This window comes from Genypterus blacodes, unplaced genomic scaffold, assembly GCF_046128005.1.
Source record: "Genypterus blacodes isolate CSIRO-AG114 ecotype Tasmania unplaced genomic scaffold, CSIRO-AGI_Gbla_v1 ptg000006l_1, whole genome shotgun sequence".
NCBI classification, from domain to species: domain Eukaryota; kingdom Metazoa; phylum Chordata; class Actinopteri; order Ophidiiformes; family Ophidiidae; genus Genypterus; species Genypterus blacodes.
The window spans coordinates 235,463-262,500 of NW_027466820.1; the positions used below are offsets into that span (position 1 = coordinate 235,463).

The following is a 27,038-nucleotide window of genomic DNA, read 5'->3' on the forward strand; positions in this document are numbered from 1 at the left end:
TACGTAACTACACTTGCTTGGCTGCATTGTGTGCTCCTTGTGTTTGCTTGTGTGATGGTAAGTGTTGGTCCCAGTGACAGTAGACACACTCAGAGGTAATGATGATCTCTGGTAATGTGGTAATGGTTTGGTAGTGTCTGACTTCCTTCACTACCTTTGTCCTCTGTTTGTTTGTCCTCCTTTATTCCCCTCCACCCTTCCCCCATCACAGCTCTGAGCGCTGATAAAGGCAGCAGACTGGGTCTCTTCAAACAGGTTGGGTTACTGTTTTGTGTCAGGAGACAACTGGAATTTAATGAGGATGACCGTTTGTTGTTGGGTTAACTTCCCTCATGTTCACGCTCAGGCCAGAATATCTCACAGGTCATTGGGGATTCAAACCCTTGATGTCACGAATCCTTATTGATAAATGAATGAATTCCAATGAAAGAAGAAACTGACATATTAAATCATAAACATTTATTCAGGAATGCTTTATGCACAAAATATAGCCGTTAGCATACAATCTGAGTATATTTGTTTCTTTCATTTTACAAATATTTGCAACAAAACGTCTGAATATCTGAATATCTTTTTCTTAAAGTATAAAATATACACATTGTGCTGCAACAATGGATCTGCACCTTCAAAAAAATTTAACAACAGCATCATCAGTCACACTGAGACACACTGAAATCCACTGAATGACACAATGACATTTGGCAATTGATTGTTCTGATCAAAGAAACGAGGGCCTGTAGTATCACAGCGACACACACCACAGTATCACAGCGACACACACCTTTGGCAAACAGAGAGGTTACAAACATGCCAAACATGAACACGCGTCAGAGATCGCTGTTCAACCAGAAAAGGTTCAAAACACAAACAAGTAGGGGAATATTTGCATAAAGGAACTAGGAGGGAAAACTGTTTTTTATAGAAAATAGAAAGAATCAAGGCACAGCAAAGTTTGGGCTCAGAGAGAAAATATGAATCTGATGCTTAACCATCTACAGGGCAACAACAGAACCCTAAACTCTAGGAGGGATTTGACCCTTGACCCCATCACTGTCAAACCACAGCCCAGTTTCCTATAAGTGCTCTAATTTTCTCTGCAAACTGAAACTGATGAACTTTAACCACCTAAGGCCGAGCCTGATCAAGTTTGATCTGTTACTGTCCTTCCCTACTGTCCCTTATTGAGTGTGATGTTTCAGATGCGTTTGTCTCTGGGCCTTAAGTGGTTAACATATGTGTTGATTAGATGGAGCTGTCAGTAACATGAGGGCTGAGGTCTGTAGGCACTGGATGAAGTGATGATCACTCACACACTCACGGTCACACTGAGCAGAGACGTCTGCTTCCTGTCTCTTCACTCAGAAAGGAACAGATATTGCACGTGCGTCTCCATAAGTCTTCCCTGCAGTTTTGTGTGAAAGGTTGGTATGAAGCTTGCATGCAGATTTGAAACCACCTGTAGAAGCTGGTTGATCTTTGACAGGATGCACAGATTTTAAAGATGAAAACGAATGAAGCAGGCGACCTCAGCAAACACACGGAACAAAAGATGAATACAGGTCTGGAGTCTGATCAATAAGCTTCTCCTTCAAAACCATTCATCCAATAACACTCACACACACTCATGATGACTTTGTGCTTCTCCTTCTTCTTCATCAGCTGAATGAACACATGTGGACATTATTGTTGTGAGTTCATTTTTCACAAGCACACCCACTCTGCTCTTTTATTTTGAAAAACAAGTGAGCAGACAGGCGGAGTGATTGCAGTAATGTACAAAATTTACATCTTACAGGAGGAAAGTGTGTGTGAGAGTGTCAGGGTGTGATGAAGACTCTCAGACCCTCTTCCTCTCAGTCGGGGCCCAGCTTGGCGATCAGCTCGTCACAGATCTTGGTGAGCTCCTCGATCTCTTGATTCTGGGACAGACGGAGAGGAAAACTGTGGTTAAGAGGTCAAGCAGGGACACACAGAGAAACACAAGAGACTGGAGGGAGGAATCCTGAATATCTGGATAACAAGATACAAACACACACACACACACACACACACACACACACACACACACATTATAAAGTTGAACTGGGTGACTTCCTCCTTTCCTCTGTTTTTCTTCTGCTTGTGTGTGTGTGTGGGTGTGCGCGAGCGGTGTTTGTGTCACTTGTTGCTCCGCCCAGCAAAAATAACAAAGGGGCGGAGCTTCAACCTGCGGATTTTGCCAGTGAACCAGGAAGCGAGTTAGAGACGACACAACCATAAACTGAAGAGAGAAGAAGAAGACGAAGAAGAAGAAAAGACGCGGGCGGGTCGAAACCCAGAACCTGAGCGTCTGAGCCGAGCTGCGGTGAGTCCAGAGACGGTTTAACTCTTTAACGGCTGCGCGGAGAGCAGAGGTTCTGCGTCTCTGCTCCACTTTAATGGCGTCACCCGTGCTCATGTTCGGATCTTTACTCTTCCACGTTGTGTTTTAACCGTCTGACCTGGAAACCGCTCCGTATTAGCTGAGCCTGAGTTAACCGCACTGAGCCTGAGTTAGCTGGGCTGAGCCGCAGCCACAACAACAGGAAGTGATGACGTTAACCTCATTAAGAGTCAAAGTGAAAGTTTCTCTCTCTCTCTCTCTCTCTCTCTCTCTCTCTCTCTCTGAACTTTATCTGGTGACGCTTTGATCACTGGTGAGCTTTAAGACTCACAGACTTATTGTTTTCCTTTTGTTCTCAGCTTGTAGATGTTTCTTCTGCCGGCTCTCTGAAGATCTGAGCCTGTTCTCCACCTGTCTGGGTGCCTGCACTGATTTCACTCTGCACCGTATGGACACAACAGTAACGACCAGTGTGTTTGTGTGTGTGTCCTCTGCGTAAAGACATCTTCTCCAGCAGACCTGAGCTGAAGGTCCACTCTCTCGTCTCTCAGATGGCCGCTGAGTTCAACCAGTCCACCAGAACCGAAGCTGGCAGCAGATCGGAGCAGCTGGCTGCCAAACCAGGAGACGTTGAGTGTGACGTCTGCACTGGAGTCAAACGCAAAGCCGTCAAGTCCTGCCAGAAGTGTAAGGCCTCCTACTGCCAGACTCACATCCGGCCTCACATGAAGAACGCTCGCCTCAGGTCGCACCAGCTGACCCACCTGGTGGACAACCCGGAGGAGGAGGAGGAGATGTGTAAGAAGCACAACAAGCCCGTGAAGCTCTTCTGCAAGACCGACCGGACCTGCGTGTGCCGCCTGTGTCCTATCTTAGACCACAAGAACCACGAGTTTGCTCCTCTGCAAGAACAATATGAAGTAAGAACCTTAGAGACACTGGCTGAGATTCAGAAGAACATCAAGCGGACAGAGCAGCAGATCCAGGAGGCCAAGGAGTCGGTGATACTGAAGAGGGAAGCTTCAGACAGACGCATGGCAGAGGGGGTTCAGGTCTACACGGCCCTGAAGCACGGCGTGGAGAAAGGCCGGGAGGACTTCATGAGGACCGTGGAGGAGAGGCAGCAGAACCTCGAGAAACACACTCAAGAAGTCATCAAGCAGTTGGAGCAGCAGCTCTCTGAGATGATGGAGAGCTCTGGTCCCAATCTTCATTTAATGATGGGGGAACAAACTCCGCCCCTCTGATCATCTCAGCTGTCAGTCAGTCAGATGTTTTAAAGGGACCAAATGTACAAACCACCAGCTGATCCTTTCTTCACATTGTGATTCCTCTGCTTTTTGATTGACATGTCTGACTCTGATGTTTCTCGTTGCTTATGACTGCCGTAACAAAACGATGTACCAACGCTGATCTGAGCTCATAACTGTAATTTCTGTTCATCAATAAATCAATGCATACATCCTGTAGAAACTTATGTTACAACATGTGTGTGTGTGTGTGTGTGGTGAGTTAGAAATGTTTTCTTGTCCTTGTAAATATATGAAATGTTGGATTGTGATTTCTGAATGAACTGAACTCTGTCTTTGTTCTTTGTAAAGTTCAGGGATTTTTTGGAACAAATGCAATAAAAAAAAAAGCTTGTATGACTTCACCTCAGCTGTTTTCATGTTTGACTTTAAGGTGATCAATACTTTTGGATCAATACCACAGCTGTGAACCAGTACTGCTTTCTGATTAGCTGGCAGCTGTTGGTTACAGTCAGAGTTGCCTGCTACTAGTTACTTTCATCTGGGGTTAAAATCATGTTCCCCCTTGTGTATTGCTTGCTTATTCTGATTTCATTGAATGCAACACTGCCCTCTAGTGTCCAGGTTCAAGTATTTTAAAGCTTAAACTACAAGTCTAAACACAAAGCCTCCAGATTTCAGACGTGTGGAGATGCAGAAACTCTCACAGTCTAAAGCCCTTTGAAGTCAGTAGAACCCTTTTCTACCTTTAGTAAAGCTCCTTGGAACCTTCAAGCCCCAGTGTGACAGCCTCTCTCTCTCTTAGACCTTCTGACCTTTGGTTGGGTCGTCCTACCTTTTGCTGGACAGCTCGTTCAAGCGAGTCCACCTTCATCTGCTCCTTCCTCAGGCTCGCGTTGAGGGCTACACTCTCTGAGTTGGCTTTAGATCGCACCTGGGCGATCTCCTCATTGGCCCTGTCAGAGGGAGAAGGAGGGAGGGTCAGAGGTTGTCTTGGTTGAAGGTTAATCTCTTGTGAAGCACCAGTGTGGACCTACTTGTCCAGTTTCTCCTCTGCGTGCATCTTGAGGGTTTGGTATCTCTGCTCCTCCTGCTTGATCCTCATCAGATACTCCTGCGCACACTTCTTCAACACGTCCTCATTCTTAGGAGACACAAGTAGAGGAGATTAAGTGATGTGGCTCTTATGTGGAGGTGAACCGCACAGCATCTCGTGACCTTCACAGCTCTACTGACCTTCTTGAAGCCCTCCAGGACGGTCTTCATGTTCTCATACCTCCTGAAGAGGTCAGAGAAGGAGCGTTCCACAGAGTTGAGGTCGGCCACAGCCTGGTCCCTCTCTGCACTCAGCTGTCTGACCGTCTTGTTACCGGACAGGCTCTTCTGCTGCTGCTCGTCCTCTGTGAGAGAAGGAACAGGACATTGCGCATCTCTAATAGGTGGAGAGATTGGCCTTGCAGAATATACAAACACTAGGTGGCAGCAACTCACCAATCATCTGTGCAACTGTCTTCTCATACTCTGCAACAATTTTCCTGTCAAAATGAGAACATTAAGTTTTCTTGAGAAAACATCTTTGACCAAATTATTGACGATATTATCTACACTCTCATAATCTCCTACCTCATCTCCATAACCTCTGTTCTGCTCTCCTCAAACTTCCTCTTCCATTCGTTGGCCTCCATCTCTTTAGTGAAGATCTGTGTGGGAGACAGAGTGAGGATCAGATTGTGATGTGAGGACCTAACAGCCTGTTAGAGTCTCATCCTGCACACTGAATGAGATGCTCACCTCCTCTCTGATCAGCGTGAGCACCTCTGCCTTGTCCATCTCGCTCAGAGGAATGTTCTCCTGGCACAGGCCTCCATCCTGGCCCTCACTCACAGGCACCTTAGATGTTTGTTTCTTTATCTCACTCTGTGGAACAAAACATAAATCACACTGTGGATTCTGGCGAGTGATACTTCAGGTTGATCACCAGGCATCCTTGTGCCTGTGCCTCTGCTGCTTACTGTGTGGAACATGTATTGATATTCTTGTTGCTTCTACTAATCAAACGTGTCGGCCCTGGAGGTGCCGACGCGTCTCAGTTTGCTGAAAGCTCAAAGCTGAGCTGTCAAACATCTTTAGGCCCAGTTTGTAGCAACACAAGCTCATCTGATGTGCTGAAGAAGTCTGCGTTCTCGTCTTACCACGTCGTCTTCCACACTGCAGACATCTTCCTCCTTGTGGGCGGCAATCTTCATCTCAGGAACTACAAAGAGAAAGAAATACATTAACATAAATCAGCAGGAATCTAATGATGACTCAATGAATCAACACTGAAATTGCATCAAAAAGGAGCCATAAAAAGCCTAAAAATACCGTTTCATCCTGCAACAAGAGAATTGATTTAGTTGGAGTCACATGGACGCATACACCCATGCGTGTCTAGACAGGATAGACACCTGACGTTTATTAATACTTGACAAACGTTTCATTTCATCAACACTCGCTTTTCCGCTTTCCTAATGCCAAAGGCTCCAAACAGAACAGAACAGAACCCAGCCTTCCTTTTTGCTTTAGCATGCGACACTTCTGCAACAAAAACATAACTCACACCTCTAACGACGAAGGCTCACTTAATGGTGTGTGAACGGAATTATGGGATCATGGCTGCATCCTGGGAGGAGAACGATGTGAGGAGTTGCACAACACAACGTCGTCAACACAAATGAATCTACAGGGCGTCGAGTTTCTGTCTTGTTCTTTGTTGGCACGCATCTAGCAGGAAAGTACTGCAGTCTGACACAAACTATGTGTGTGTGTGTGTGTCTGTCACAGCTGCAGCTAATTGTCAACCACACTGCAGCACGATGCTTATAATCCTCTGATGAGATTAGAATGTTCAGTAAGTACGGTTAATACTTCAGTGATGAGGCGATGTGATGCAGATCTCCGCTGTTCATGCACAGAGATCTGCTCCCTTTAGTTATATTTTTAACTTTCTTCTTTCCAGGGCAGGTTTTTGCTGAGTCAGGACGACCTGTTGTGTCCCCACGCAGCTTCTTCTTCCTCCTTAGTGCTCTGTGGAAAGCTCAGGAATCACTTTTTGTAGAGGAAAAGTGTGGAGCTGAATCAGTTTCCTGCTTTAGATTTCCCAGAACTGGAAAAAAGGCGACTTTGTGTCCTTGTGTCCTCGCTCCACACACACACACACACACACACACACACACACACACACACACACACACCTATGGGCAGTTTAAGGAATTCGGAGTGACCTGCATGTCTTATGCTGCGAGGAAAATTTAAAGGGCCAGCATCAATTTATTTCTATGACTTAATAATGAAGTTGTCTTGCAGTCCTCTACAAGTTCAACCAGTACAGCTCACCACAACAGCTCACATTGTGACTGTTGGGTTCGTGGGTCACAACCACACTCACCCTCCATGCTGGTCCTGTCACTGATGGGCTGGTTGATCTTGCCGGGTTCTACCTGTGTGGCGTCTCTGTGGTTCCCCATGGCGGTGGAGGCAAGCTTCTCCTCGTCTGTGGCGTAATGAACTCCCTCAGAGATCTCCGGCTCCTGAACCACCACCTCCTCCTCCTCCTCCACCTGAGGACAGGAGGGTCAGACATGATGAAGGAATGTAGCTGATATCTTATAATAAGGTCAGAATTCCTGTGTTTAATCAACCAGATATGGACTTCACAGTGTTTAAGTTCTAAAGTATGAGGTTGTTCTGTTGAGGATGTGGAAGATGATGATGATGATGATGATAAGGTCACTTCAGAGCTGCAGTTTAACATCTGAGTCACTGATCTGTCATCAAGCCAGCACTGCAGAGCTGGAAACACTGCTGCCAGATTGACCTGTGTGTGTGTGTGTGTGTGTGTGTGTGTGTGTGTGTGTGTGTGTGTGTGTGTGTGTGTGTGTGTGTGTGAGAGAGAGGGGCCCAAAGTGTGGACAGCTGCTAAATAATGAACAATGCAGTGTCACTGCAGTAACATTTTAGCTGACTAGCTGACTCTCTCTCTCTCTCTCTCTCTCTCTCTCTCTCTCTTTCTCTCTCTCTCTCTCACACACACACACACACTTTACCTTATTACAGAGGTCGAGGCCCAGTGACGGACTCTCCTCATACTTCTGAGCCTTGCATGTGTTCCTACAGGGAGCAGAGGAGGACAGAAGTGTGAACACACAGATCCAGACTGAAGCTTCCTCATTCATTATGTTCTCCTCATTCAGTTAACCTCATTAAAACTTGACTGCCTCTACAGTCAAACAGCTGCAAGCATGTTTGTGCCTTTAAGCGTGTTGCACAACCTCATGAGGAACACACAAACACTCATTCAAACAGACAGACAGGTGCCGTTTGATGTCTGGAGTGATGATGAGACTGGACAAACTGAATTGGCCATGAGGAGGGGGATGAAGACGTGCGTTGCTCCCTTTACACGCTCATGCAACAGTGTGTGTTAAAGCAGCACATGCCGCGGGACGAAGAGTGGGATGGAGGGACAGACGCTGGACAGAGAGCGTCGATAGCGAGAGTACTTACAACAGAAAACAGAGAAACTTGACTTGTTCGGAATTCCTGAGGCCAATAGAGGAAGGGGGGGCAGGGAGGAGGAGGAGGGAGGGAGAGGGGGGAGGGATTGCATAACAAACAAGAGGAGGAAGGATGAGGCATGGAGGATATACAGCAAGGGACGGTTAGATCGGAATGACGGACAGGGAGGAGACAAAGGAGAGTGAGTGAGTAACTGAAGGTGTAGAGCTCAGCGTGTTTAGATCCTCAGCATAGAGGTCAGAGGTCAGAGGTCGGGGTGTCGGCTCATAAACACAGAAGCAAAAGCTGAAATTAGTTCAACCGCCGCAGCTACAAGCACGCAACAGCCTTTATTTAACCATTTAGGAATCACATAAATGGATAATATGCAGTGTTAAAAGTGTTGGCGTGACTTTAAAGCATGTTCACCTTACACACGCCCCCTGCTGGACAGAGGCTGTTAGCAAAGTTAGACTATGCTGACTGCAAATATGCTTTAGAGGCAGAGATGACAAACATGTGGGTGTAAATCAGATCAGTGTTTGGCTTCAGACTCACGTTCTGTCTTTGCTCTTCTTGGGGATCTGTCTCACTCTCCTCTCCCCTGGTGGCTTCTCTGTTCTCTGTTTGCCTCCATCTGTCGCTCTCTTCTCGGGCTGAGGGGCGGCCTCAGACGAGTCCTCGTTGCTCAGAGACTTGGTGGGTTTGAAAGGATCCGCTGATTCGTCAAAGCCGGCTGGGTCAAAGCTGTAAGAACCCTTAGAGGGGGCGCTCGTCTTGCTGTCGTTGTTGCTGCCAAACGGATTGAAGTTGGGGTCGTCCCACTGGTCGGGGTTGAAGTTGTACGTTCCCGTCTTGGGCAGGGGCATGTCGTCCAGGTTCAGAGACGCATCGGGGTCTGAACCTGGCAAAGCGGGTTCTGTTACTGGCTCTAAGACCGGTTCTGATGCTGGCTGAGGAGCTGGCTCAGGCACTGTGGGATCTGGTGAAGGCTTACAGGAAGCTTCAGATCCTTTGGGCCTCTGCTTCTTGGCTGATAGTTTGCCATGTGTCTTTTTCCCGCCTAACTTCCTGGGAGGCGGCTTACTGACTTTGCCTTCATCCAAGCTGAACTCCAGCATGGCGGGCTTGGGCTCTGAATGTGGCTCTGTCTTCTCTGCTTCCTCTGCAGGTGCAAAGCTGCTTTCACGTACGGGCGATTCACTCCCGAGCGGCTCCAGCCTGGGGAGGGAGCCCGGCCCACACGGAGGTGGAGAGTTCTGGATCTTTGACCCGCCGCTGGTGAACGGGTTGAAGCTGTCATCAAACTGATCAGGGTCAAACTTGTAGGTGGCCACAGGGACAGGGAGGTCCTGCTCCTCGTTCTCCTGAGCAGATTCAATGGGTGGGACCTTTATCTCCAGAGGGGGGTGCTTAGACTTGCTGGTTTTAGTCTTTGGTGTCTTTGGTGTTCGCTCTGTCAGGTTGGCGAGGCCGTTGTTCCCTTCATGATGCGTCTCCTCTGGGAGCTCTGAGGCTGTGTTGGTTGGGACTGGGTCAGGTGTTGGAACAGGAGCTGGAGCTGGAGCTGGAGCTGGAGCCAGATCGGGGACAAGCTCTGGGACTGTTACTGACACTGACTCATGGAATGACTCAGCTGCTGGAGCTGTGCTGTTCAGTTCATCATCTGCCATCACTGAGGGTGAATCAGCGGCAGGAACAGAGGCAAAGACTTCTGGAAGCTTTTGTTGTGTTTGTTCTGCTTTGGGGGCCTGGATGCTGATCTCCAGCGGAGCCTCCAGAGGGGCCACAAGCTCCTCCTGCCCCATGTTCTCGTTAAGCAACATGCCCTGATCCCCAACGGGGCCGATCACCATCAAGTGCTCCTCCTGTTCCACACCTGAGGACCGAATGAGAAGAAAAGACTTGAAGTGAATAATAGATCAAAGAAAGTAAAGCAGCATTACACATTTCCCCAGCTGGAGATCATCTGGCCAATCAGCTCTTCACTCTGAGGGAGGAGGTGTCTGATTGGGTCTGTGGAAGCAGGTTACTAGCCTGGGAAAGGCTCCAGTAGCTTCTGTTGCCATGGAGATCTTTCCACCACGGAGGGCCACGACATTTAAACCCAGATGTGAGGAGAAAGAGCCACGTTATGTGATGAGATGTTATCATCACAGTGGTTTCAGGTCACAGGAGGAAGAAGCTGCTGTGATGTAACCATTCTCCCCAAAGACCTCAACATATCTCTGCACGCCTGTCATACTCCTGTGATATTAGGTTGCTAGGAGACCAGCACAAGCTATTTTTACACTCACATCCATGCTCATCACCATAAAGCCCTCATCAACATTCATCCAACATGCCAGAACATCCGGACATACATTTACTGACCAGTGTGTGTGTGTGTGTGTGTGTGTGTGTGTGTGTGTGTGTGCACGTGTTTGTGTGTGTGTGTGTCAGTGTAAGAGCGGGGTGAAGCTCACCCTGCTGTTTGTGATGTCACACTGCTCTTGTGGTCTCATTTGATAATAAAATGAATGATTTTGCATCTGTGCTCCATGTGTATCGTCAGCTTTACTGATTGAAGAACACAAAGTACAAACTGCTGTAGTAAAGCAAATATGCTTCTCAGGATGCAGGATGTTACTTTGCATTTCCTCTTACAGTGGAGTCATTTTGCTTCCCACTTTCCCCCAATCTTTCTGCAGTAAAAATGCTAATAATGCTGTCTGAACTGTGAGACTCTCAGCCTAAGATCCTCTGGTCCAGTATGATCGTTCATCACATAACAGGCTGAACTGTGGTCCCAACACGATAACACTCGGACATGTGGTGACGCTGCCGAGCCTCTACTCTCATCTGTTATCGTCCTCAGGCTGTGACTTGGGCTTCAGCTATGTGGAACATATTTATGAGCTGCGTCACGTGTCGCCGCCGCCGTCGCTGATGAAGACAAACAGATCATCAGCATGTTTAAACTGAGAGAACTTTCTACTTCAGATCACTCCTGCTTCCATCTGCAGCAGCTGCTAAAGTAAACACCCTCCTCCTCTTCCTCCTCCTCCTCCTCCTCCTCACTGTTGACTTTTGTACACACTTATCAGACCCAGTATTTGGAGGCCACAGACAGACAGACAGACAGACAGGCAGAGACTGTGCTTACTGTCTGATAAGTCTCATTGTTCACTCTGACCTCCATCAGTCACCAAAGCCAAACAGAGGCCCGGAGCCTTTGTTCGACCTGTTGAATACCAGGGCAAAGGTCATTCCCACACTCCTCTGGCTCCTCCTCCTCCTCCTCCTCCTCCTCATCATAGTGATCCAAATGATGACGGCACCAAAATCCAGAGAAATCCCAACACACACACACGGCAAATCAACTCAACTACTCTGAAGACACAGACGCACTATAGAACACACAGATGGAGGCTTGGTTCAGTCCCAGTTACTGAAGTTCCATGGGATCTGATCACAACAAGATGATGTCAAACAGGCCACTAAACCCTCCTCTTAACCTTGAAGACGAGACTTTCCTCAGAAGATCTTAAGAGTCCACAAAACTAAAGTCTGACAAAGTGCACAAGGCCTCATTCCCCCTGAGCTTCCTGTCCACAGATGTACCTGCACATTGTGTGTGTGAATGCAAGCCTGGAATACTGGATTCTGGATTCTGGATTCTGGAATTAGATCCTAATAACGTTGCAGGAATGGATGCTGGGACTTGAACGTGGCGACAGCGACCAGGTGGTTGTTGTGTTTATTGTTGTGGCTTCTTCTTTGTGCTCTGAGGCAGTGCTGGCGGCTATATGCTTTACAGGCGTGTGTACATCGGCTTAATGGCTCCTGTTGTTTCACATGACCCCGTTTACCTTTTATGGGACTGTGCTACAGGCTGACACACTCTGTGACACACTGTGTGACACACAACACACAACAGCTGGCAGAGATGTTTCAGTTTACGACCTGTGTGTGACGGAGGCTTTAGGTGAAGGAAGGAAGGAGGAAGTCAGGTGTATTGTGGGTGAAAGCTGATCTGCAGAGGGCAGGTACATTCCTGAGATAGTCAGACTGCACATGTATCCAATTACTTTGGCGTGTTGGACTTGACGTGCCAAGAGCCGTGTTGAGACACAGTGTGGTGGCTTTCATACGTCTACATGAAGCTTCAGAACACAATGGCTCAGGTCTCATGACACACAAACACACACACACACACTCGCTGACACATAGGGTCTCAGAATTCTAACATCCAAAGCCTTTTGTTTCCATGGTAACCTGAAAGAGGGTACTGAGAGCGCTGTGTGACACCGAGCTGCTTCCCTCTTCCTGTCAGTGTGTTTATGTTAATGGAGGCCGTCAGTCAGGCCGAGCCGTTGCCGTGTCTCTTCCTCCTACGGGCTGTTAGCTCATCATCATCATCATCAGTGGCCTTACCTGTTTTGCCTGCATCAGTGTTGTTGTTCTCCAGCGCTCCTGCCACGGTCAGATGGGTGTGGACGGGAGACGTAGCCGGGGTGTCAAAATGTCCGTCTGAGTCAGAGCTGAGGGGGGGGGGAGACAAAACATGACACATAAGTCAACAAAACACCAAGAACGTAAAGAATATTGATCCCAGTCTGAAAGATGAATAGAAACCACAGGATCTATATTTACAATGAAAATGAGAGAGAACTGAGAAAAGCAAAACAAACACAAAGTCTCAGATCACCAAGAGGACAGAGGAGGTTTGATTTATAATTACAAATGTTCAATGAGGGATTTAAGTTTGTAAATCAGTGATTGATCATTCCTAAGAACGACTTCTGGGCTTTAAAATCTCCTTTATGGCTCCTTTATGAGCTGAAATGATGATCTCTTATACTGATAGAATCCTTAATTAACCATATTTATACCTGCTAAAACAATTTAACCTTTTAAACCCTTTAAAATGAGACTTTTCCAGACTTTTTAACAGTAATAGATGAGTTATGAACCCAGAGCAGCTTCCCCCCTCTGATCCTTTGTCCCTCATGTGATGATGTGATGCTTCCTATAGGATCTGAGTCTGAGCGTCGTTAGTGTGATGATCTCAGCCTGAACCTGAGTGAGCCCAAGAGTGAAAGAGGAAACGAGGCCGTGCGCATTCTCCTTCCTGTCACATCTATGCAACATGAGCCGCGACATTGTTATGCTGCACACAAGCTGCCAGATAGTGAGCTGCAGTGACCACGTATTCACACACACACACACACACACACAGGTTTATAAGGGACGTCTCCTGTGTGTGTGTTTAGTGGAGGGGAATGTTGATAAGTGTGGGAAACGACCCGAGCGCCTCCTCTCTGACACACATACACACAAACACACAAACACACACACACAAACACACACGCGGCAGAGTGGAGGAATCAGCACCTCCATCTGCTTTAACAATAGCAAGACGGCGATGTAATCACAAGCAGAGACAAGGCAAGATTGAGAGGTGTTGTGTAAAGTGCTGCGAGTGTGTGAGTGTGTGTGTGTGTGTGTGTGCGACTGGTATTTGCCTTCATTATATATGTTGTTTTCCTACAGCCACAGAAATGAGGATGTGTCAGAGAGGCAGAGCAGCGACGTCCTTCCTCTTCACATTCAGTAGAGAGTCGAATTCTGAACCAAGCAGAAGTGTGTGTGTGTGTCTGTGTGTGTTTGTCAGTGCATGACAACACGACTCAACGATTGATGTCACCGCGTGCAAACAACTAACGGTCGCTGCAGATCGTTATCTTCAGGCCTCTGCTCTCTTCTCCCTCTGCCCACTTTACCTGACGTTCATGAACGCTTCCACAACATGACAGGTGTTAAACCACACACACACACACACACACAAACATACACATACACACACAGAAACAGAGACACACACACCCCTGGAGTCCAGACAGTGTGAATCACCACCGTCTCATAGCTCCAGTCCTCCACTTGCCTGAAGCCTTGAGATCTCTCCTCCTCCTCCTCCTCTTCCTCCCCTCTCTCTCCACGTTGCTCCCTCTCCTCGCTCGCCCCCTGCCCCTCTTCGCCGTCCTCTCCCTCTCCACCTCGCACCGCCGTCCACGTCCATTTGGCCCATGACACAGGCGAGAGCCAAGACATCTCCTCCTCTTTCCCAAGCCTCGGCCTCCTCGCTGATGAACTGAAGAAGATTCCCTCAAGTGTTTTGTTTTGTGGCTCTTCGTCAGGTTTCCACCCTGCCAGCAGTCTTCACATCTTCCCACAGAGCTTCAGGCTTCTTCACGTGTGCTCACACTTTCCCATGAAGAAAAGAAGACACAACTTCTCATCTGTTCACTCAGTATTTGTTTGGTTTGCAGTCTTCAGATCGCAAAATCTTCAGCTCTCTCTCTCTCTCTCTCTCTCTCTCTCTCTCTCTCTTCTTTTTTCCAGTCACACTCTCTCTCTCTCTCTTTGCCTCTGTGGCTCTGATCAGCTGGTATCCAAAATGCTGCTCTCACTCTCTCCTCTTCTAAACCCCCTCCACCTCAGACCGGTTCAACCATGACACAAACCCAGAGGGGGAGGAAGCGTGAAGCTCGTGACTCACAGAGACTGCAGCTCCGCTGCACTCTAACTATGGCTTCCCCCCCATGGCAGGAGAATGGTACGGTCCTGGACAGGCAACTCAAGCAGGAGGAGGGAAGAGAGAAAACAAACACAGGAGGAGGAGGAGGGGGAGGAGGAGGAGGGGAATTGGTGGGGCTCCACATTTTATAACCCAGAGAGAGGTTTGGAATGTGGGGCTGGACCTTAACGTCTCCAGGCTCCCCCAGGCCACTGCACACTTCACTGCCTCCTCGCTCTCATCCTGAGGCAGGCAAGCGCGACCAGGAGAACCTGTTCTGTCAGGCGGCTGCAGGAGATCCACCTGGCTGGAGGCGTTGGATCCAGCCTGTAACAGCTCATACCAGAGAAGTGACGAGGAGAGGCCGTGACCTCTTGAGAACAGGAGGAGGACGCTGTAGTGCAGCACCTGAGACAAGTCTGCTGCACGTGGCATGAAGGAACGGCCGTGCAGGGAGGAGGAGAGGCACTCTGACGTCTTAAATACCTGAGCTGCCTTTGATGCTCACTTTATAACATCTAATGGGCAGCAGCCTGTTATTGCTGTTATACTGTGGTGCAAGCACTGAAGAGTTTGGTCTGTGGCTGCTGAACTCCTCCCAAACTCCTACAGAGGAGCTCACACACACACACACACACACACACACACACACACACACACACACACACACACACACACACACACGCTACAGTCAGGCTCAGAGTTTCCACAATTGGACCACAGAGAGGGTGGAGTAGGTTTTCTGTCCATTCTCTCTGCCTGGGTCCGGTGCAGATTGCATGCTGGTGGAGTCTGAGGGGGAATCCTGACCCTGCATGTGTGGCTCATGTGCTGGGAGCAGTTAAAGTGGAGTGAGACAGATAATCACTCCTGCACAATGTTCAGTTTGTGCCTCTAGGCTGCATTCAGCTTCTGTCTAGTGTCTCAAATGTTTTGTCTTTAGGTGGCAGATATCCCAGATTTTGAAAGACCCTCAGCTGCTCAGGCTTATCACAGCAGATAAGAGCTTCCTTAATATGCTCAGTGATCCTTCATCAATACTCAAACCCTGTTTGATTAGATTTCAGGGGTTCCCTCTATTCAAACTAAGGCTCTCAGCAGTGCAGGGCAGTGGAGTCACATGGGAGCTGTAGGTTACATAAGGAAAGGTCTCCTATTATTATCTACTGGACAAAATCATCTAAATGCCATTTGCCTTCTGCTCATGATACTCACACAGGGACACGGACTGGACCGGTGCTGTTCTAGGCTAAAAATGGCCTCAACAAACGGCAGCGTGAGGCAGCTGTGCCTCCAAGATAAAAGACCCTCAACACACTCACAACCACCGACCACCATCATCACTGACGCTCCTGCCAAAGAGTCTGACGCTCCATCCAAATCCAAACACAACTAAACTCTCAACCCAAACAAGCTCGGATTTCAAACACAGTGGGAGGAACCAACCAGGCACTTTGAGTCAAAAGAATGTCTCCAAAATTAGGAGACATACAGCTAAACAACGTGACTGTTGTGTTATTGTGCAGATTTCTCCGTTGACGCAGCAACAGATCAACAAATCCTGCCTGTTTCTGTACACAGTTGAGCAATGACGCGTTAATGTGTAGTCTGTGTGGCAGTTGTCGGATCCAGTAACAATATTTTCCTCAAAAAACAGGTCTGAGTCGCTCCCACACACATATCCTCTGTCTTTAACACTTCAACTACAGGCTCACCATTAATTAGAGACTGTGTTCCAATTTTAGACAACAATAGCAAAACCAAATCATTACATAACAACCCTTCCTCTGAAGCCAGAAATAGGCAGGCAGGGAACGGTCCGGTTTGGTGAGTCCAACTAACTGTCCAAATGTATTACATGTTCCTGGAATTGAGTGAAAGTGATAGAATGGGGGGAGATGAGCAGGGAGTAGAGGAGGACGTGTCATTAAGTGTTACCAGTAAAAACACTGAGCACATGTTAGAGAAACAGTGGGAAAGGAAAAGACCAGTGTGGCTCATAGTGAAAGGACCTGCCAGGCCTTAAATAGAAAATGTGGAAATGGCATTCAAGACGTAAAATCAATTGGCAGATTAAAAGTTTAGTTAACCATTAAAACAGATAAATTGTAACCACATTCCTCCACATGTTTCAATCACACGTGCTCACTCCACTCTGCCATGTCTCAATCAATGGGATGCAGCGACATCTAACGGCTAAAGACCAAAATTACACCCAATGTAATCGCCACAGTGGCAAAATGCGGTAGTTATTGTATTAGAGAATGAATATGAGGTGATTTACTCGAGTGTTAACGCGATGTCTTACAAAAAGTGTGTTAAACAATTTAGATTAATTATCAACTGAAACTGGAACAACACTATGTCCACAAACGTTGAAGGAATTAAAGCAGCACTTTAACTCAAACACACTCTGCGAATACTCTGACAACAATGGTTAGAAATGTACCTGTAAATTAAATATCTAAATAGAGAATCAGACAATAAAAACCAGAGGGAGTCTAAATATAAAAATAGCAGTAATAACGGTGTATCATCAGTTGACCGGTGGGGGCGGTGTTGAACTTTGTATCACTTCTTTGCCCGAACATACCCGAAGAAGACTCACTTCCGCAGTGACGTAGTGGCTAGTTAGCAAATGGCGGTTGCGAACTCGGTGGACTGTTAACGTTACTACGGTTTTAATTGTAACTGTCTCATTATCATAAAGAAAAACATGTACCCGGAAATGTTAGAAATGTGGGATAGTTACACGGTATTTATGTTCAACTTTCAGGTCAATTCTGTCGGCGTGTTGACGGGAAATCAGCCGCCAAATGGGCGAAAACGAAGCAAATGGTAAGAAGAGCAACATGAAGACAAACAGCGAAGACTCGCCGGCGTTTGTTGCGCTGTGCTCCGGCCAATATGTTACATTAGTTGGTGTGTGTGCGGACATATCGCTGCCTCAGACCTGTTGCTGTAATTAGTATCTATACCAAACAGTTAGCAGGCTAATAAGCTCCAACGCTGCCACCATTTATGTTAACGGAAGTTGTTTTCTCGTCATAAACTCGCTCGTTGTCTCCAGCGGACGTGATGGAGGACGCGGTCAGCGACATAGGAGGAGAGGAGTCGGAGTCCGGAGTGCCCGAGCTCCGGCTGAAGGTGGAGAGTCTGAGGCGGGAGCTGAAGGAGTGCAGGACCGAGCTGAGCAAGCTGCACAAGCGGCTGAGCCTGAGTGAGAGACTGCAGAGGAGCACCGAGAGCTACAACCAGGACCTGAGAACACAGGTACACACACACACACACACACACCTAATGCTACAACCAGGACCTGAGAACACAGGTACACACACACACACACACACACACACACACACACCTAATGCTACAACCAGGACCTGAGAACACAGGTACACACACACACACACAACTAATGCTACAACCAGGACCTGAGAACACAGGTACACACGCACACACACACACACACACACACACACACACACACACACACACACACACACACACACCGAGAGCTACAACCACAGCCTGAAAACACATACACACACACACACACACACACACACCAAGAGCTACAACCAGGACCTGAGAACACAGGTACACACACACACGACTGAGCCCTATCAGTCCTCCCTCTGTCCCCTCAGAGGTTCTCAGATTGACCTCCCCTCTCTCTCTGTTTGCAGGTGGACCAGCTGAGTGCAGAGATTCATGAGCGGAAGAAAAGAGACAAAGAGCGAGCAGAGGCTGAGACGCAGACAGAGGAGTACGCCTGGACAGAAGCTGGTGTGTGTGTGTGTGTGTGTGTGTGTGTGTGTGTGTGTGTGTGTGTGTGTGTGTGTGTGTGTGTGAAGCTGTCAGTCTCTATGTTTCCACCATCCAACTGAAGCTGCCCATTCAAATTGACTAACTGTGTTTATCTCTCAGATTATTACAACTATTACTATGGAGACTACACTCAGGGTGCTGAGGCTGTGGAGACGCAGGACGGAGGACAGAGCACAGCTGGAGAGGAAGCAGCCGTCTGCAGTGAGGCAGCAGAGGAGGCCACACCCAAGGAAGCTGCTACACAACCTGACGTCAGCGCCACGGTCCCTACAGAGGTGAGTGTGAGAGAGAGAGAGATTAGGTGGCTGATTCCAGATAATCCTTTTAATTTTAATGGGCCCCATCCCCTGTTGGCCCCTGATCATTGGACTGTGATGCGTTGGATGAATCTGTGATGTTTCCCCCTTCAGGAGGGCGATGGTACCATAGCCGACATGCTGAGGGCCACGGCAGAGGAGGCCATGACTCAGACGGGCTTCGTGTTTGATGAGACCAGTGGGATGTACTACGACCACAGCACGGGATTCTACTACGACTCGGTCCGTCAACGGCTCTCTGCTCAGATTAGGTTTATGTGAGAGAACAGGTTTGTAATGCTCCTTTACGTCTCTCTCTCCTCTCCAGGCCACCCAGCTGTACTACGATGCCAACACATGCATGTACTACTACTACGACGCAGACAGCGGGCGGTACCAGTTCCACTCCAGAATCGAGGTCGCCGCAGCACAAACCGGCGGCGAGCCTCAACAGAACAATCGACCTTCTGAAAAGAAAAGCCGAGTGTCCAAGAAGGGCGTGAAGAAAAGCTCCAAGCTGGAGGAGAAGGTCAGTAACACCTGGAGAAGAACGCTCTCATGTGACCGCCGGCTCTCTGCTCCCTTCTGATGGTCTCAGTCTTCAAACGCACATTTACTGGAGGGGCGATGACTGAACCTCTGCTCCTCTGACCTGTAGGTGCAAGAGGTCGCTCACTCATTGGCTCATATGAAGATTTCCTCTGACTGCAATTCAGCTTCCTACAGAGGTACATAACTACACATTACTAAAGATGTAACTGTGGTTACTGCCAGTCTAGGACATTAACACACTCCAGCTGTTTGGGTAGAGGAGGTTACACACACTTCCATCTATACTCTCAGTGGTCCTACTTACAAAATCAGTGAAGCTTTGAGTCAGAACAATGAAATCACAACGGAGCCTAAAGATTTCCACCCCTGAGCCGTGACTTTGGAGACTGAGACCATCTAATAGAATGTCTAACCTAAAGACTTGGGAACGACTGAGCCGGCCGACTCGCTGTGTGTGTGAACGAGGATGATCTCACTGTTGACCGTCTGCTGGCAGGAGCTCGTGTCCGACGAGGTCAGGACCAAAGAAGAAGAAACGGACGGGCAGAGGACAAAGAAGAAGAAGCGACGCTCACCCAGTCGAGACCGATCACGCAGTCCGCGCAGGAAAGACTCGTCTAAAACCCGGAAGGCGAGAGGCCGATCTTCATCAAAGAAGAAGAAGAAGAGAAACGGCTCGCACTCTGAAACGAGGAGGTCGAGGAAGAAGGCGAAGAAGTCCAAATCAGCCAAACGAAAGAAGAGGAAGAGCTCCACTTCAAGCAGCTCGGACTCGGACGGGAAAAGCGAGCCAGAGGAGGGCGAGATCACCGAGTCGGAGATGGATCAGGAGTCTGGCCACTCGTCTTCCTCATCCTCAACTTCATCTTCATCACCTCCCCAGGAGAGCCCAGAGTCGGAGATGGAGACTCAGAGTCAGGAAGGTGAGAGAGCGAGCGGGCGGATGACTCTGTGTCAACCTGTCGTTAAGTTTATGGCTCTTTAACTCTCCGGGTCACCGGCGACGTACAGGTCCTAATGTGGTTGTCATGGCTATCTGATGTTTGTTTTGCCTTTGTGAGGCTGTTATGTTTGGTCTCATTTGCTCTAACGCCTGGTTTGGTTTGTGTGTGTGTGTGTGTGTGTGTTTCTCCTGTGCAGTCAATGACTTTTGGCCTCCGTGTGTGAGAGTGACGGTGGTCCGGTCGCCCGTGCTGCAGGTGGGCACCCTGTTCATCCTCACCGCTGACTCCCCGGCAACCATCGGCAGGTTGGTGATGCTTTCCTCTCTGAGTAAAGTGGAGACGTGAGCACAAGAATGATACTGACTCACCAGTTGATTAGTCAGTACATTTAAATAGATGGTTTTAAAGTCAACATGCTTTTGTGTGTTTGCAGAGAGAAAGACATGGATCACGCCATCAGAATCCCAGAGATGGGCGTCAGTAAGGTGACGTTTACGACACAGTGAGTCGCTAACATGCTGCAGCTTTACTGGATGTTTCTGACCCAAGCCTTTTTGGTTCCAGTTCCATGCAGAGGTCCACTTTGACCAGGACCTCCAGACCTACGTGCTGGTGGATCAGGGCAGCCAGAACGGAACCGTCATCAACGGCAACAGGATCCTGCAGGTCCACATCTGCCTCCAGCCTGAATTTAACCTGAAACGTTTAAGACGAGCTCTTGAGTCCATCGCTTGTTTTGTCGCCTGCAGCCCAAAACCAAGTGTGAGCCGCAGGCGCTGATGCACGGGGACGAGGTGAAGATGGGAGAGACGGTGCTGTCCTTCCACATCCACACGGGGACGGACACCTGCGACGGCTGTGAGCCCGGCCAGGTGATGGCCCACCTCAGCAAGTACAAGAGAGAGGAGAAGACGGGTGAGGCAGCCCACTAAGAGACACGTCTGACCGAGGGACACGTCTCAGCGGGGGAGGATTTGAGCTCTGTTCTCTCTCTCTCTGCTCCACAGGCGTCGCTGTCAGCAAAGAGGACAAAGAAGCGCTGAGGCAGAAGGAGCTCAAGCAGATGAAGGCCAAGTACGGCCTGCAGGTGAGCAGCAGCAGCAGCAGCTACGTGTTTGCCCTCGTGCGTGCTGACGATGATGCAGCCGCTCACCTGTTTGTCTCCTGTGAGCAGAGCACGGAGTACGAGGAGGCCAAAGCCCTGAAGAACCCCAAGTACAAGAACAGAGCCGAGTTTCGGCGTCAGGCGGTGGGCAGCGAGGGAACGTTCCAACGAGATGACGCTCCCGCCTCCGTTCATCAGTGAGTCATCGCTCTGACTGTCTGACCGAGTGTGTGAGTGTGTGAGTGTGTTCTTGTCGCTCACAAAGAGAAGCTTAACGTCCTGCCTGCTTCTTACAGGGAGATCAGTGAAGTCAACAAGGGAAGGAAGATGCTGGAGAAGATGGGCTGGAAGAAGGGAGACGGCCTGGGGAAAGAAGGAAAGGGGATGAAGGCCCCGGTAAGATGGAGCTGGACCGTCGGGAGAGGAGGGAACGTTTGGACGGTGCTGACTCTGACCCTCTCATTGCTTTCATCCTCAGATTGAACTGAAGATCAGGAAGTCTCAGGCGGGTTTAGGAGCCGGGGCCACCGTCTCCGTGGACGACGTCTCGCTCACCAGATCCAAGAATCAGAGGAACTGGGAGAAGGCGAGGGAGAGGTTCGCCGACACGTGTCAGCCCGACGCTCCGTCCACCAACACACAGCAGAGCAACGCCTCTAAACCCTGGATCAGAGCGGAGGAGCCGGAGGCCTCCACAGACGCTCTACCTTAGGAATGTATCAACTGTGTGTGTGTGTGTGTGAGAGAGCAACAGGCGGGGCTCTGCTGCTCTGGAACTGTAAATATGTAAATAACTGAGAGCCTAAATGTGTCACAGTAAATTACTTTTGTACTTCAGTGTGATGTAACATGATGATGTCGTCTCAACACTGTTCTGAAACGATGAAGAATTAAACCAGAATCTGAGGAGAACCTGTGATGTCACATGCAGCTGCTCTGTGCTGCTCTATGCTGCTCTATGTCACTCTGTATGAGTCACTGATGACCGCCTGCTTGTTTGTTCTCAGCTTTTTTTTAAGTCCAAATGTACACAAACTCTCACCGTCAATCACAACACCGCATTAGATCCTGCTGACAGCTCACACTGACTCACACCACCTTTAACACACACACACACACACACACACACACACACACACACACACACACACAAATCTGTAACCATTTGTTATTTTCAGTCCACACGGTGAAGCTAGAGACAGGTCGGGACGTTATGGTGATGATTTCTAGGTCGTTCACATCCAGATGTAGTTCAGTGTCATGTTTTGGCTTCTGTGTAGATATTTAGCTTTAACTTCCCAGGACCTGTGGGCCTTGGAGCTGCTGTGGATCCATGCTGAAGGTCATGAGCTCCACAGAAGGTAAACAAATCATCTGTTCTCATGCAGAGCTGCGCAATGGTGCCAAATACAGTTTTCTTATCTGTCCTCACTACGTCCTTCATGTCTCCAGAGTTCTCTCAGCCACTTCACCTTAAGAGGTAGAGGCACCCGGAAGTTACTACAGGATAGAGATCCATGGCAACCTACAGAGGCTTCAGGGTCAAAGGTCAGAGGAAAAGACTTACCCTAGGTAAAAGTGAACATGTTTGTAAGCTTTAAAAGGCTTTACAACAGGATCCTCGGGTCCATAAAGGCCTGCAGACCGGGAATGACCTCATCTCAACATCTAATCTCATCTGATACATTTGTGTTGTAGAGCCGCTGACGTAAGTGAACAATGTCAACACCGGCAGGAGGAGGAGAGACAGACAGGTTATGTTCCTGTGGCCTGTAGGGGGCAGAGCTGCAGGTCGGAGTGAGGAACAGTTCAGTTCAGCCTCCAGCTAATGTTGACACAGTGGAGATACCTCTGACGATGACATCACCCCTGTCCCACTATAAACTGTCAGTTTGCTCTGCTGGTGTTTGTTGTCATTGGTGTGTTTGTACACAGGCACACACACACATCCACATGTAACACCAGTGAGACACGTACACACACCTACACACACTCACGTACACTGAGTCCATTTGTGACTAATCAGTGAGTGTGTGTGGAGGGTGTGTGAATATTTGCATGTGTGTGTGAGTCCACACATGGACAGAGTTCACACACACACACACACACACACACACACACTGCAGTTTGAAACAGAATGTGTTATGTGTTCCATAGTTAAATAAAGCACAGTGATGAAGATGAAGATGACAGAATGTAACAGAAAGTTTCCCTCTGTCCCAGGTTCTTCACCTGGACCACACTGGACTTCCCATGATGCATTATTCAAAGTGAAACCCTGGTACAGGTGATTGCTGTGACTCACATGACGCCTGTGTGACTCCGTGTGCTCGCTCGCCCGCTGCTCTTCTTCTGACTCTGCGTTCCCCCCATGTTTGATCTTCCTCTCGTCCAACCAAAGGTCCTCAGCGAGACGACACCGGCAGCAAGCTCGGCTCCTCTGCTCCTACTTCATGCTACCATACTAAGTGTGTGTGTGTGTCTGTAACCAGCGCTGTTCTGACACACAGCTGCTTCCTCGGCCCCTCCCTCCTCTCCTCTCCTCCTCCCCTCCCCTTCCTCCTGTCTTCTCAGGTCTCCTCCCTCAGGTAAACGTTCAGCCAGAGTGCCGTCATAAAGTCGAGTAGGGCCGAGTGTGTGTGTGTGTGTGTGTGTGTGTGTGTGGCCATAAAGTGAATGAGTTAAAGTGGGACTTGGTTGTTGTTTGTTTCTTGAGGCCTGTCAGAGATCAGGCCTGACCAGTTCCTGACCGTGTGACATCATAGGGAGATCAGAGGAACACTGGACGTCTTGTTCTTCTTCTCATACTTTGCTTCTATTCATGTTTTTACTGCAGAGGAGCAAATAACTCATCTATCTGTGTGAGCCGAGGAGGAGGAGGGAACCCTTCCTCGTGCTCTGACGCTCCTGCTGATCCGTCCCTGCAGGCCGTCTTCTCTCTCTAATCCAATCTCTGGAGGTTAGATTGCTTAACTCAATGTAAACGCCTCCGTCTCCCATTGAGGAAAAGTGGAACACATCCAGAGCAACTCGTTTTCCTTGAGTCGTTCCCGCACAGACGTGTAGAAACAAGCCGCTCTGCTGAGTGGAGCTGTAACAGAATCTGAGTCTGACACACAGACGCACACTGATACTCCTCAGTGTGTGTGTCCTGCTCTCAGTGTAACCACTCGGCCCGGACAGGGAGACAACAACCCTCTGGATACAAAGTAAAGAAGGGGAAGAGAAGCACCTCAGGGTGAGACTTAACTGCTCAGTGAAAAGGGTGGCAGGGGTCACAGGTGTGATGAGGAAGGTCAGGACGAGTTAGGACAACGCTGCTGAGACGTGTAGCTGGGATTTTAAACTCTTATTACCACGACAACGCCCCTCTTTCCTCTCACTTTAAGCTGGAAAGAGGTCAAAGGTCAGGGGAGCTATGAAAGGTCCACAGCATTCATACCATCGCTTACTGCACACAGAGCCACACACAAACACACACACACACACACACACACACACCTCACCTCTGTGTGGCGTGTTGTATTTGCATGTATGATGAGACAGACAGGTGTGTGAGCAGATAAGGCCTCACAGTGAGCAGAGGGTTGTGGGTTTAGATCCGGTGGCGTTCCTCTCAGTCCAGGCTGCTGGTCTGCATTTTTCTCTGCACGGCGCCGCGGTGTTACAAAGCATTCCATCCTCTCTGGCCATCACTGACATGTTACACGTTATTACCATGACTGAGGTGTGATGTCATCAGAGGCCCCACAGCCTTCATGCTCACACTTACACACTCACACACACACTCTTCTGTTCCCTCATAGAACCACAACTCACAGATTTAGTCTCTAAATATCTTCACTACATTCTTAAAAGTTAAATATTAAATAAATACTTTATTAAAGACCAAACTCTTACGGAACAAACCTGAGTATGTTAATGAAGAGTTTATACTTCCTTCCTCTACATCACTGCAGGTTAGAGAGACTTGGCTGGACTCTGAACCTTGTGGCGCTTGTGAGATCATTTTTGACTCCACGCCGCCATCGTGTGGACACCGAGGAGTAACGCAGTCCACTGAGTCTGCGCAGCTTTCGTGCGTCTCTGCGCCGCACACTTTCCCTGCAGCGTGCGCGTGTGCGTGTGTGTGTGTGTGTGTGTGTGTGTGTGTGTGTATGGGGGGCGGCCACAGTCACCGTTCAGGCCTCATTCCGAGTTTCCCTGCATGGATCCCTGCATCATTCCCAGATCTTTCCGAGCCGCTCCGGGCCGGGCCACACAGAGCTGCGGGCTCCGGCCTGTAATTTAGGAAAACATAGCTCAGGCGCAGAGTTCAGGGAGGGAAGCTGACCCACATGTTGTGATTATTATGCTATTTTAAAAGAGCTGGGCTGCTGTGTGTGTGTGTGTGTGTGTGTGTGTGTCTATTCAGCAGAGGGACAAAGAGCCTCTCTGCTGATTGTACAGTAAAAAGCCTCACAACTTGTGTTTGCATTTTCTAACTATTGTCCTCTTTGATTCCCTTGCCTCCACATAAAACAGCAGCAGGGTCACATGAGAGATCAGAGGCACCAACCCAGCACGGCGGTGCTGCAGACAGGTGACTGTGGGCTCTGTGTGGCCCGGCTCCGCCTCCTTCCCTTCAGCTCCCACCAACCACATCTGCACAGTGACAAAGGTGTGTTTACAAAGCTGCACACACACTCAGTTTGTGTCTGAACGCACAAGCAGACCCGACGCATAGTTTGAGACACAAGAGCCCGTATGAGAGGCGTACCAAACGACACAGGCATGTTTGCTATTATGACCTCACTGTGGAGGATCGGCTGTGTTTACACGTCTGGACTCCATTTACACGTCACACACAACACACACACCCCACAGTGTGACTACTAAAGCGTCTGCAGCTATGAACCTTCAGCCAATTACTGCATCAACACACTCGGCTTCATTCCTGTCTAAGTGTGTGTGTGTTCCCGGCCTGGACTCGATCTCTGCCATGTTATTGAGAACCAAGCAGTCCAGAGCAACACAGAGCGGTGGAACAGACCCCTCGTTGACTCAACTTCCCCCCCCCCCACCCCCGCTTCACTTCCGGCCCCGTCTGCCCCCCAGGCCGCGTCTGTGCTTCCACAAATCACAGCACAACGTTTCCCTCATGGAAACCTCGATTGTTTTCCTGCCCCAAGACAAAATAAGTCCTTGTTGGGTGTAAATAAACGAGCCAGGGAGGGAGGGAGAGAGGGAGGGAGGGAGAGAGGGAGGGAGGGAGAGAGAGGTCAGGAGGTGAGCTTTAAAGGCTTCTGGAAGTTCAGAACACGTCATCCCGTTCTGTCGTGTACCCTGGCTGGGAGGAAATGGTCCTCATTCCTGCCACATTCCAGATAGCAAGCAGCCTCCTTACAGAGCTCATCAGAGTGATGAAGGTGAGGCTCCACCAGCAGAGGAGCTGTGGAGCTGACAGAGATCAGTCAGGCTCTCTGAGGAGCTCCAGAGTAACACGCATCATTCCCATTATTCATTCAGGAAAACCACATTCCTCCAGACTACGACTTCCTGTGACTCAGAGGCTGAGTCCTCCACCCCAGAGGCCCTCAGCCTCACCGAGCCTTACAGGGCGT

The 27,038-nt window shown here is 48.9% G+C and overlaps 3 protein-coding genes across 7 annotated transcripts in view; 2 read left to right on the top strand and 1 right to left on the bottom strand.

Moving 5' to 3' along the window:
* Window positions 1-444: 444 nt before the first annotated feature.
* Window positions 445-27,038, bottom strand: part of tacc1 (transforming, acidic coiled-coil containing protein 1) — a 27,242-nt gene continuing 648 nt past the window's right edge. Inside the window, exons 1-13 of one of the 3 annotated variants that reach the window (XM_076149793.1) lie at window positions 23,741-23,939; window positions 12,565-12,671; window positions 8,707-10,027; window positions 7,698-7,761; window positions 7,040-7,211; window positions 5,805-5,866; window positions 5,404-5,529; window positions 5,236-5,312; window positions 5,104-5,147; window positions 4,849-5,012; window positions 4,650-4,756; window positions 4,448-4,568; window positions 445-1,919 (exon numbers count right to left, since the gene is read on the bottom strand). In XM_076149793.1, the coding sequence (XP_076005908.1) occupies window positions 1,854-1,919; window positions 4,448-4,568; window positions 4,650-4,756; window positions 4,849-5,012; window positions 5,104-5,147; window positions 5,236-5,312; window positions 5,404-5,529; window positions 5,805-5,866; window positions 7,040-7,211; window positions 7,698-7,761; window positions 8,707-10,027; window positions 12,565-12,671; window positions 23,741-23,808 (2,499 nt within the window). In that variant the 5' untranslated portion in view covers window positions 23,809-23,939 and the 3' untranslated portion in view covers window positions 445-1,853. Of the gene's footprint in view, window positions 1,920-4,447; window positions 4,569-4,649; window positions 4,757-4,848; window positions 5,013-5,103; window positions 5,148-5,235; window positions 5,313-5,403; window positions 5,530-5,804; window positions 5,867-7,039; window positions 7,212-7,697; window positions 7,762-8,706; window positions 10,028-12,564; window positions 12,672-14,074; window positions 14,645-23,740; window positions 23,940-27,038 lie in introns of those variants that run through there. The other 2 variants (XM_076149785.1, XM_076149799.1) reach the window with 2 other exon arrangements.
* LOC143000479 (zinc finger protein RFP-like) lies at window positions 2,177-4,016 on the top strand. Of its 2 annotated transcripts, none has more exons than XM_076149813.1 (2): window positions 2,177-2,344; window positions 2,722-4,016. In XM_076149813.1, exon 2 carries the CDS (start codon window positions 2,914-2,916, stop codon window positions 3,607-3,609), a length of 696 nt encoding a protein of 231 aa, XP_076005928.1. In that variant the 5' UTR covers window positions 2,177-2,344; window positions 2,722-2,913; the 3' UTR covers window positions 3,610-4,016. The 2 variants fall into 2 exon arrangements, with proteins under 2 accessions (XP_076005928.1, XP_076005936.1); XM_076149821.1 differs by having other exon boundaries at window positions 2,864-4,016.
* Window positions 17,295-22,366, top strand: aggf1 (angiogenic factor with G patch and FHA domains 1). Of its 2 annotated transcripts, none has more exons than XM_076149905.1 (16): window positions 17,295-17,394; window positions 17,484-17,545; window positions 17,778-17,980; window positions 18,397-18,496; window positions 18,638-18,813; window positions 18,949-19,077; window positions 19,163-19,363; window positions 19,493-19,562; window positions 20,527-20,635; window positions 20,764-20,815; window positions 20,895-20,996; window positions 21,080-21,245; window positions 21,338-21,417; window positions 21,505-21,632; window positions 21,732-21,831; window positions 21,914-22,366. In XM_076149905.1, the coding sequence occupies exons 2-16, from the start codon at window positions 17,524-17,526 to the stop codon at window positions 22,145-22,147; spliced, it is 1,872 nt and encodes a 623-aa protein (XP_076006020.1). In that variant the 5' UTR covers window positions 17,295-17,394; window positions 17,484-17,523; the 3' UTR covers window positions 22,148-22,366. The 2 variants fall into 2 exon arrangements, with proteins under 2 accessions (XP_076006020.1, XP_076006009.1); XM_076149894.1 differs by lacking the exon at window positions 19,493-19,562 and adding an exon at window positions 19,883-20,309.

What these genes read in the sequence shown, in the direction of transcription:
- aggf1 (XM_076149894.1), top strand. Translation starts at nt 17,524, where the DNA reads ATGGGCGAAAACGAAGCAAATG. An exon ending in GCTCCAAGCTGGAGGAGAAG is followed by an intron (nt 19,364 to 19,882) that starts GTCAGTAACACC and finishes GTCTGCTGGCAG; the next exon opens with GAGCTCGTGTCCGACGAGGT. An exon ending in ACGGCAACAGGATCCTGCAG is followed by an intron (nt 20,997 to 21,079) that starts GTCCACATCTGC and finishes TGTCGCCTGCAG; the next exon opens with CCCAAAACCAAGTGTGAGCC.
- LOC143000479 (XM_076149813.1), top strand. Translation starts at nt 2,914, where the DNA reads ATGGCCGCTGAGTTCAACCAGTCCACCAGAACCGAAGCTGGCAGCAGA.